The sequence below is a fragment of the Anabrus simplex genome, chromosome 2, assembly GCF_040414725.1.
Source record: "Anabrus simplex isolate iqAnaSimp1 chromosome 2, ASM4041472v1, whole genome shotgun sequence".
Classification (NCBI taxonomy): Eukaryota; Metazoa; Arthropoda; class Insecta; order Orthoptera; family Tettigoniidae; genus Anabrus; species Anabrus simplex.
The window spans coordinates 903355687-903367823 of NC_090266.1; the positions used below are offsets into that span (position 1 = coordinate 903355687).

Below are 12137 nucleotides of genomic sequence, written 5' to 3' on the forward strand. Positions count from 1 at the left end.
AATTCTCTGAGCCATTCTGGATTCTTAGAAAGGATTAGTGCTGTTGTATGGAGTTGAGGCTCTCAGACCTGTTGTATTTCACAGACGAAGGGTTAGAAATCCCAATTTAAAATAATTTTACACCAAACTTTAGCAGTTGAAATATACTCTATATGAGATTAAAATTGACAATTATTTCACTGTAGTCTGAATATTAAATGAGCTGGCACAATTTTTAACAATTTTTGAATTATCACTTAGATATGTACAAAAATGTTACATTCATCAGATATGTGAAAATGTGTAATATTACTAGGATATGCAAAAATGTGTAAAATAAAAAATGGGTATAAGCATAACCACAGTTTGCCAACCTTTTTCATTTTCAGTTATCTGCAAGAGAATTTAGGCCCTAGTGATGACTCTCAAGGTAAGACTTGTAATATCAAATAAGGCTGTAATGATAGTTGCAGGTAAGGAACCATGAAAGAAATTAGTGTTTTCGGAGAGACCTGTACACTGAATTCTGTGAGATCCAATAAAGTAGTTAATGATGTAAACTGAAGATTGCATGTTACTTAATTTGGAATTGGCAACATTGTTTATTAAGGTATCTGTAATATCTGTACCATTTTATTCTTGATTACTCTAGTGTGATTGTGACAAAACAGAGATAACAGTCCATATATTATGTGTACTTGGGTTCATGTATAATTTTATACTTTATTTTCAGTGACTTCAGGTAACATGTTATGCAATGCAGATTGAGAGAGAACTCGTTAGTTAAGTTTGTGGGGTGAAATAGCCCACAATTTTAGTAGACTTTTAATTTTTGCTTAAAATTGTTTTGCTTTCTTTCTTTTTGTAGGGAGAGGATGATAACGTTGATCAGGGGAGTTTGCTGATGAATTACATTACTAAGGAATATGAGCTATTGAAAAATGTTCTTAAACAATTACCAGCCAAAGATTTGAAAGCTGCTTCTCAGGTTTGTAGGTATGAATCATTACAGTTTATAATCTCTGAATCAGTTATCTCTATAAACAGTGCAAAGTTTAAGCACAAAATATGGTAGGTTTTATTCTACTGATAAAGCCTTGTAGCCTAATAAAGTTGGTCATTATAAAAGGGATATACTCAGAACAGACATTATATGTATGAATTTTTGAATGAACTGTTTTGTTCCAACTGTACTATTCATTCTTCACCGAACACATCAGTTCTTGCTTAAGTATGCCATGGTGAAACATTATTACAAATTGCATGCACATCTCTACAGTAGATCACAAACTTCACTCAAATTGGTGTGGATAAATATTTTGTAAGAGAAATAACGTTTGGTTATAAGGATATTCGACTTGTGTTCAGTCTGATAGAATATGTATTTCAAGAATATGTATTTCACTCTGGAGTTTTAGATCCTGAAGGATATGTATTCTTGATTTCTGGCAGGTTTGATGCTATCCTGAATATGGTTTACCTTGAGGTAGGTCAGTAATTCAGACACACTGTACCAGTAAAACATAGCTCGTCCTAACTGATGATTTAAAAGAGCATGGATGAAAGTTCTCAAGGCGTTTTTACTATGCAAAAATAGCTAAGGCTTGGCAGAGGAGGATAGGTTCTATCTACAATGAGTGAAGATGTATTTTGAAAGTACAAAATTATTGACAAGTTGAAATTCATGTCACCTTCCCGAATGGTTCTCCAGGCAAACTCGTACTCCCAGGTCCTCCCATCACCATGAAATTGGACTCTTACCCCAGGATCCTCTCGTCACTACGGAAGTGGACTCGTACTCCAGGATCCTCTCGTCAGTATAGAATTGGACTCGTACTCCCATGTTCACTCACCAGCATGGAATCGAACCCGTACCTCAAACCTGAAGTTTTCAAATTTCTCAAAGGTCTGCGACAAACTTGATGTGGGGTAATCACTCGTGAATTTAACTTAATATGAGTGTCCACAGTCTTACATTCCCCTGACTCGTTCAGAATCACTTGACACCAAAGATTGACTTTAATATTGATACTACAACTCGAAGTTTGAAGTATGCCAAATCTTCACTTGACACTTGCAGATAGAAATTATTGAATGTTACTTGAAAAGTTGAAAATGCGGATAGCATTGATCTAGGAAATGAAATGATGGAACACAGTTCATGGTTAGAAGATAGGAAACTTAAAAGGGTCCACCTTTTCAATACAATAAGTGGCCGCTCCCCAGACCTAAACTATCCAACACGCTCTGTTCCTCTTCATCTCGCGCCATAGCTTTACCACCTTATGTCCCTCAATAAACATCATAGAAACCTGCCCCCACCCTACACGTAACGCTGCAACAATACACCACAAATACTGGCACAGTCAACTCTCAGAAAACGTATTCCTTAATACCAATTTTATATTCTTGTCGAGCTGAATACCGGACCTGTGAAGATTACAAGATTATTTTGTGCATCTACAGAATGGTGGTGTTAATGAAGCTATGTAATATAGAGAGAGACTTTCAAAGGTGGTTAAATGAAGAAATTTATATCATGTTCAAGATCATGCTTTCACGTCTCTGCACAGTATTTAAAATACAATTTACCGTTGGTCTTTATAGCTATTGTTGAGAGTAAAGAAAATTTCCTGTTGTGTATGTTTATCAGGAACTCAAGGGAGACTTCATTAGTTAGTCGGAACATAGAAAAAATGATGAACTCTTCTCAGAAGAACTCTTAAGGTTTCACCTTACTTTTCCTGCCTGCTGGCTCTTCAGAAGTGTGTGCACGTGTGTTCTGTATTCAGGAATCATTCAAGGCAAATATTTTCGCACTGCAAGATGTGTGGTTAAGGTTATTTTTAATATGTACAACTTTTGCTTTCTCAACGACTCATTTGTTTCTATATTCGTCCCTGTTTTTATCTCCTCGTAAGATGTGTATTGTTTAATGTAACACCTTGTGTAAAAAATTGGGTTAAATGAAGAAGTTAGATCATGTTCATGATCATGCTTTCACGTCTCTGCACAATATTTAAAATGCATTTTACCGTTGGTCTTTATAGCTATTGTTGAGAGTGAAGGAGAATTTCCTGTTGTGTATGTTTATCAGGAACTCAAGGGAGACTTCATTAGTTAGTCGGAACATAGAAAAAATGATGAACTCTTCTCAGAAGAACTCTTAAGGTTTCACCTTACTTTTTCCTGCCTGCTGGCTCTTCAGAAATGTGTGCGCGTGTGTTCTGTATTCAGGAATCATTCAATGCGAATATTTTTGCACTGCAAGATGTGTGGTTAGGGTTATTTTTAATATGTATAACTTTTGCTTTCTCAACGATTCATTTGTTTCTATATTCTTCCCTGTTTTTATCTCCTCGTAAGATGTGTATTGTTTAATGTAACGCCTTGTGTAATATAAATGTCTACATGCTAGCATATTTCCCACATTTTGGCTGAAGATGACGCCAAACAGCGTCGAAACTAGTTCAAGTTTAAATATATGTTGTAAATAAACTATAACATTTATTGTATTGAAAAGGTGGACCCTTTTAAGTTTCCTATCTTCCATTCTCTGTTCAATACGGACAAAAATGAAATTCCTAGATTTAAACAGTTCATGGTTATTTACCACTAAGAATGATGAAACTACCGTTCACTTGTAGTGCACTGTCTGTGGTTACTTGCAACAACGAATAATAATATTGTCGCACTTGACACAAAAATGGCTATTTAAGAGTTTATCTGTAAGACACTGCTAATAGCGATAAATAAATGACTTGTCACCCTTAGCACTGTAAGTCTCATAAAATGACTGAGTCACTGAAGAATAGTTAGAAGTAATTATGTACAAGTATGAGCAGAAATCAATTCGAATCCAGTTAAGTCTAACACTATAATGGATTATCAGTTCACATCGCTAACTTTTAACAGTGCCGTTAGCACAGTTTATCATACTCAAAATTTATCTCCAGTTAAGGAGCACTTAAAGAGTTGAATTGCAAGAAATAGACCAACACTTGTGTTATCACGATGAAATATCACAGTCACTGAAATAATGTTTTAACACTTGCATAGCAATGGAATAAGTTAAACACTTCACTTGGTTTCTGACCGAAGAAATTCTAAGTTGCGTAGTTGGAGAATTACATTGAGTTCGGTTCTCGGCGTGAGAACTTTCACATCGCACTTGATAACCACTACGTTGTCACTTAACTCTACTGCTGACGAACAGAATAACAGAGGATCTGGCAAGGCAGAGCCCTTGTCGAAGAATGTTTGTCTCTTGCTGGGTAGCCTAGTCTTTTATATGTTCAAGACCTACACGTCATGAGGTAACGTAATTATTTAAAAGTGGATTTACTCGAAAATCCCCTGGTGGATTTTCTTGAGATCTGATAGTGGAGATAATCTTGTAGTTGGCTACAGAATGGCGTATCTCCCAAGACGATACGACCATTATTAAAAAGATTTCTAAATCTCTAAATCGAAAGTTCGAGAATGCCTGACTCATTGTTCAAGGTATATCCATGTCATGCCTTTGCTGGTGAGATGTAGTGTTTACAGTGCACTATGTCTTCTGGCATGGGGTAGAATAAATTTGTTACTTTCATTGACCTGTCTCAGTCTCATCCTTGGCTTTGACAGTATGAAAGTGACTGAGGTATGAGCGATGCTAGTAATACCATTCCTTATGCAGCCAGTCCCTGTTTTGAATGGTATGAAAATATCACTCATAGGGTCGGTTGGTGTGTCCATTTCAGCGGACTTGGCAGACTGATATGTTAGCAACTTCTGGCTCAGTGGGGAAAGCAACGGGAAACTACTTCACTCCTCATTTCCCTAGTACGCCTCTTCATTGATGCTTAGGCCTTCTGTGACAGCTGTTGGCATAGCTGTGGAGGATCAAACCAGCCTTCGGGCTGAATACCCAACATACATACATATCCATGTCACGGTGCAAGTTGATGAGCTGGGCGGGTTAGTCTACCTTGCTCCTATATCTGCGTCACTCACAGCTGTTTTCCTCACATGCTGGCTCGTCCTGGTGGATGTTAGCACTACATGTAATTAATCTCATAATTAGACCTGTATTGAACTATGCTATGATATACTAACAATTTGTTGGTTATTTTGATCCACCTTTTCAATACAAATTACAGTTTGTGTTTCTAAGTTGTAATGTTACAACACTAATTTACCAGGACATGTTTCGCTTTTATTCACAAGCATCATCAGCCTATACAATTGCCTCAAGGTTTGTCATATTTGGATTGTTGTTACAAATTTCATTACATTGAATGTAAATCTAATTTCAGTGATAACAATATTTAAAACAAGAATAATATACACATTAAAAATTATGACAATATGATTTGCAATGTTAAAATGGAGTAACTCTTAATTCTAAAACACATTGACGTCCAAAACACAGTTTTTACAATTTGAAAATTTGGCTAAAAATTGTTTGCAATGTTAAAATAAAATTGATTCAACTATAATTTGGCATTAAAATTTGAGTCATTGGAGAGTCTGGTCGCTTCAAACAAGAATTAAATATGTCAGTACTTCCTCTGATCAAATTGCCAAACTGCAGCAGCAAGCCTCATCAAATCTAGAAGCCATTTTCCAACGAACCCAAGACTTCAATTCTAGATTATCATAATGACTAATTACGCATAATGCAAAATTACAGCCTTTTTAAATAACATTATTTAGAGACCACAATTCTTAACTAAAATTCTCAATACTGAAATGTTACTGTATTCTAGAAACCAACGCACTTCAGAAACTATGGCTCCTATATATTAACATCCAATATTTGTATTTATGACTCAAATTTTAATGCCAAATTATAGTTGAATCAATTTTATTTTAACATTGCAAACAATTTTTAGCCAAATTTTCAAATTGTAAAAACTGTGTTTCGGACGTCAATGTGTTTTAGAATTAAGAGTTACTCCATTTTAACATTGCAAATCATATTGTCATAATTTTTAATGTGTATATTATTCTTGTGTTTTAAATATTGTTATCACTGAAATTAGATTTACATTCAATGTAATGAAATTTGTAACAACAATCCAAATATGACAAACCTTGAGGCAATTGTATAGGCTGATGATGCTTGTGAATAAAAGCGAAACATGTCCCGGTAAATTAGTGTTGTAACATTACAACTTAGCAACATAATCTGTAATTTGTATTGAAAAGGTGGATCAAAATAACCAACAAATTGTTAGTATATCATACGATGTTTGGACATCGAGCTTGTAGTTCTCTGCGTGCGCGATGATTATACGACATCGCTCTTAATAAATACGTCATTTACCGTGCGTTCCTGGTACATATCCCTCCCTCTCAGGGAAAAAGAAAATTCTTATGTAAAAGTATGAGTAGAAATCAATTCAAATCTTCCTTCTCAAAGTATTTTTTAAGATTGGAGGCGTTGTAAATGACTTCAGAGCTGTTTAACTTTTTAACCTTCTAGGCGCCATTATCTAATGATTCAGCTATCCTGTAAGGACCAATGAATAAGGGACAGAATTTAGCATAGATACGCAATTCCGGATGGGAAATTGCAGGCTTGCGTATCAATACTTTATGTCCCACTTGCAAGGGTTGTCAGAAGTTGCGGTTTTGGTTTCTTCTTCCCCTGAGGTCGGCAGCATGTTTGAACTTTCCTAGGGCTTTTGCCACTCTATCTTCTTGGGTGATCGCAGCATCTGATGAAACAGGTAGAACTGTATCGCATGGACAGTCTGGTGTACATCCATGATGTAGAAGTACTGGGATATCTCCAGTGGACTCATGGACATTAGAGTTAACGATCTGCTGCATTACTGGAAGCCTGTCGATCCAGCTCCAGTTTTCCTCACTGCAATATACGCGGCAAAATTTGGCGATTTCACTCATCAATCGCTCGACAGGGTTGTCTTCTGGATGGTGTATGGAATTCATAATGTGGTGGACTTCCATCTCTTTCAAAACTGCTTGGAACTCTTTGGAGGTGTACTGACTCCCATGATCAGTTAGAAGAAATGTTGATTTTCCCATCTCAGAAAAGATGTTCTTTTGTAGTCTTCTTAAAATGTTGCCGGTGTTTGCTTTCTGGATTGGCAACAGTGTGGTGAATTTAGAAAATACATCAATTACGACTAGGATATGCCTGTTGCCCCTGGTCGCTTTAGGGAGTGGGCCATACTGGTCGAGCGTCACCACTTCCCTTGGCTTCTCTGCAATGATAGGCCTTGGATACTCCCTCATAAGATGATTGTTGGGCTTAATCCTTTGACATGTCACAAGTCTTAATGGTGACCCTAATATCTCTTCGGAGGTACTCCCAAATGAACTTCTCTCCGATGACGTTGGCGACCTTATCTACTCCAGCATGCCCTGTGATAGTGTGACAATGCCAGATCACTTCCTGTAACTTAGTAGGGCCATAAATCTGTTGCTTGGTCCTAGTGGGATCGAGATACTTGTACAGCAAGTTTATTTTCAAAGGAGAAAGCTTGAGCTGCCTGCCTAATCCGGGTGTAGTCTGGATCGTTAAGCGGAATCAATCCCTCGAAGAATGGAATGATCTCCTGGAGCCTACTATCTCTACGCTGGGCTTGAGATAAGTATCGAAGTCTTCTTAGGAATTCCTCATCATCATCATTGGTAACAGACGTTCCATCATGCAACTTAAAATGTCATTTTGAATCATCTTTGATGTTCCTTTAAATACACTAGCTGTTTCTAAGTGTTGCTTCATTACGCTATCCAGATCAGCCGTGAAGTTAAATAATCCCATAAATACACCTGGATTTAAAGTATTATCTTCTTCATTGTGGCCTCGGAGGGGCAATTCAAATTCCACAAAAAACGTACGTAAGTGATGAGTCTCTTTAATATTTGCCTGTTCTTGTCCATGATCGAATTATGTTTACGAATAGTTTCACTGTAGTGATCACTTAAACAAGACATGACATTGACTTGACCAAGCATTTCAAAGTCCATGGTACTAGTGGTATGTTCTTGGGATCTTTCATGCTTTTTAATTTTCTCATTAATATGCTTGATATCACTTACCCCTGTGGTGATCCATTTATCTCCTTTCCTAGAACGGGAGAATAGCAGGCAAGGAAAGCAGTAAAAGGTCTCTGAGATATCACTTCCACATATCTACAGGTTCTTGTTATATACGTCAGGAGAATTAATTTGTCTTTGGAAAGCCCTGTTTACATTTTTCTTGGTCTCCGATTTTTTCAACGAGAAGTCTGGTCTCGGCCTACCGCACTCCTTCAGTTTGACTTTCTTCTCGATAGGAAGAGAAGAAAACGTTAGTTCTTTAATATGTTCGACGGTAATCATACTGTACAAAGTGCAAACATAAAACTATGCCTACGTATAAATCACAACCTTTCTCCTAATTTCACCTTGTCACAGTCACCTCACGAGATCATTCATCAACACAAAGCTAAACATCGCGCTCTCCAGTGAGTATGGCCAACATGAGTCAAGTGCAAGGACACAGTAGTTACAGTCGTTACTTGTTTCATTATTTAATAATCCTAAAAATTACAACACTATTTTAAATATATACTGGCACATTTAACTCGGGTAAGTACCTCAGTAAAATAGTTCCTAGTTTTAAGAGAGAAATGGGACAAACTGACCCCTGTTAAATAGAAATCAAATCACCAATGTTTCGGGTAGGTTGGCTGCAATGATAGGCTGCGGCAGAAATGCGCCGGAATCTCCGTTAGAAGAGCACATCTCTAGCGTGCCTCTGATTGACCCCCTCAAGGCCAGTCAAGTGAGACTCGGAGTGTTTGGTCCGCTATGAGTGAGTGCCCTCCTGCGCAGGGCCAGCAGCGTATTGGGCCGCAGTACAGTACAACTCGCGCCCTTGATAATAATCTTACAGTAAAATATTTCCCTTGTTAACATTTAAGATTAAAATTCCCGAATTTAATGGTACCCCATGGGGGGCACGCGCCTTAATGCCTCCGAAACGAACCGCCACTGCTTTCATGACAAGTATGTTGCTGAATTCCCATAGTGTTTTCTCTGGAAAGAATCCAAACCCAAACTTTGTAAGAATGTCAATCCTGTCTCTGTTTACTGAAGACTGCAGCAGCTTCAAAAGCACCTAATTTCACCAAATGGCTGTGAAGAAAAATTGTCTATGGACATCTCTTCGTAAGTAGAAAATGTTAATTCTCATTATTGTTCTGTGTATTCACATATGAGTATATTTCTTGAGGAGTTCAGGTGAGGCTAGTGCCCTGTACACTAGCTTAGTAACTAAAGGAACAGCTTCTGGAATGTTGTTCTTATGAGTAAATTGACAGTGTAATAGACTGATAATTAGCACAACTACACGTAAATTGCACATAAGGTCTTGTTTATTACCGTCATCACTACACATAAACTACTGGCAATATTAAATCTATTAATCTAAATCTTGTACTTCCATCTAAGTTACTGGCAAACTCCTTGGTTCAGAGTAACAAATTTTTCCACGAAACAGTGGTAGGACTCTTTTTCTTACCTCAACGTTGATTTTTTCTTTTTGTATTTTGTTCATATGTATCTTCTTTACTTACATGAACACTCTACCAAGCCTACCCATCCTGAAATACTTTCCTTATGAATCACTTGAAGTAAAATGGAAACAGCCTTAAAAAAAAAAAAAAAAAAAAAAAAAAAAAATCACACTGCAAAACAGGTGCTAATAACAAGCCCAGAAGTCAAGAGTATGCCTCTCCAACAAATAAATATAATGGCCATCTATAATAGAATGTTATTTAGGACTGTTGCTGAGGTGGAATATTTCCTATTAATTATTTACCTAGTCCTTTAGTCTTTTCTTATGTAATTTCAATTTGCTGTCTTACATAGCCTGTCAAAATTGTTTGTAAATACTGACTATAGAAGATAATATTTGACAGAGTAAGCTGCATAGCTTTTGTAAGACCTTGGATTTTATAGTAATTAATCTACTCAACCTTTGCGTCCGGCTCCATGGCTAAATGGTTAACATGCTGGCTGTTGGTCACAGGGGTCCTGAGTTCGATTCCCGGCAGGGTCGGGAATTTTAACCATCATTGGTTAATTTCCCTGACACGGGGGCTGGGTGTATGTGTTGTTTTCATCATCATCATCATCATCATCACGACGCGCAGGTCGCCTGCGGGAGTCAAATCAAAAGACCTGCACTTGGCAAGCCGAACCCGTCCTGGGATCTCCTGACACTAAAAGCCATATGCCATTTCATACTCAACCTTTCATTGCAAGGATTTAACTGTCATATAAATTTATTTTCAATAAATACTCATGTGCATAAAAAACAGAACACTGGGCTATTTGGCCGTGTGGTTAGAGATGCACAGCTGTGAGCTTGCATCCAGGAGATAGTGGGTTCGAATCCCACTGTCGGCAGCCCTGAAGGTGGTTTTCTGTGGTTTCCCATTTTCACACCAGGGAAATGCTGGGGCTGTACCTTAATTAAGACCACGGCCGCTTCCTTCCAATTCCTAGGCCTTTCGTATCCCATCGTCGCCATAAGACCTATCTGTGTCGGTGCGACGTAAAGCCAGTAGCAAAAAAACAAAAAACAAAAAACAGAACACCTTGAAAGACTAGAGATAGGAAGTTTATATTCACAGGACATGTTCATTAGTATATTCTACAGAAACGATCAGTATTTCAGTCACCTAAGATCAGCATGTGTCCTGTTGCCTAGTAGGCACTGATAACTTGTTCCATGCATGATGGCATTGACGCATATAAGGCACGAATGGCGGCCTGGGGTATAGCCATTCATACTGTATTCACCTGGTTCCAAGGGTCATCTTTGCTGGTTGGCATTGAGTCACAGCGCCGCACGCATCGTTTCACCATATCCCAGAAATGTTTGGTTGGCGACAAGCCCGGTGATCGGGTGGGCCAGGGCTACAATCTGACATCCTGTGACAACGAGATGGCATGTGTTTGTACAGCAACATGTGGGTCGCGCATTGTCCTGCTGAAATATGGCGTCTGGGGTGTCGTGTAGAAAGGTTATGGCTACGGGTCACAGGATGTCATTCACGTAGGTCAAACTGGTCACAGTGCCTTCTACACGCACCAACTGTGATTTGTGGTTGTACCCTATAGCATCCCACACCACAAGGCCTTGAGCTGGTGCTGTATGTCTTGTGCAAATGCCCCGTAATATCTCTCCTGTCTGTGGCGAACCAAAATGTGGCCTTCATTTTCAAACAGACAGAATCTGGGTTCGTCGGAAAACACTATCTGCTGCCATTCCTGTCCCTAGTGATGTTCCATACACCAAGACAAGTACTGATCCTAGTTACCCCACCGAATCCAAACAGACGTGGGCATCGAAATACATATCATATAGCTACTTCAATGTATCGACCGTAATAAACGGCGGCGGACTGTCACTCCTGATAGTATACGATGTGTTACACTGTTCCACTGTTGCGCCAATGCTGAGGAGGACACACATCTGTCCTGCAATGCCATTCAGATGAGGTGTCGATCTTCTTGGGGGGTGGTCTGGGTGGTGTGACCAGACCCATCTCGTCGTGTTCTACGGCCTTCTGGGAACAATCATGTACACACCCATTGCACTGCCTACATGTACCTAATTAAGGCCACGGCCGCTTCCTTCCCACTTCTAGCTTCTTCCTGTCCCATCGTCGCCATAAGACCTGTCTGTGTCGGTGCGACGTAAAGCAAGTTGCAAAAAAAAAAAAAGCACTGCCTACGCACTTCGCCCACACGAGCAGCAATTTCCCGGTTGGATGCATCACGTTCTCTCATGCCAATAATACACCCTCTTTCAAACTCACTCATTGGACGGTACGGTTCTCGCATATGTCTGCGAGGCATCCTGCACGTCTGCTCATGTCACAACGATTCATCACCTTATAGTGACAACGAGAGTTGCAGGCATATATTACCAGTCGGTGGTGGTGTGCCGATATATTGATGTAGACCTTGAACCTGAGGGCCGACATGGTTCAAGTGCTAATTATTTCTGTAGAACATACTAGTGCGCGGGTATTCAATTTTATGATAATACAGACCACTATCTGATCTGTAGTGCCAAGTATCTCTAGGCCTAAGAAAAAGTGGAATCTGATTGCAGTCAAATTATTAGGGTAGAAAATCTCCAG

The 12137-nt window shown here is 38.8% G+C and overlaps 1 protein-coding gene across 3 annotated transcripts in view; it reads left to right on the forward strand.

The window, feature by feature from the left end:
• LOC136864543 (F-box only protein 22) overlaps positions 1–12137 on the forward strand; it is a 477522-nt gene that overhangs the window by 99249 nt on the left and 366136 nt on the right. For all 3 annotated transcript variants that reach the window (XM_067141655.2, XM_067141657.2, XM_067141656.2), the window contains exon 3: positions 848–975. In XM_067141655.2, coding sequence (XP_066997756.2) covers positions 848–975 — 128 coding nt within the window. The remainder of the gene's footprint in view (positions 1–847; positions 976–12137) is intronic.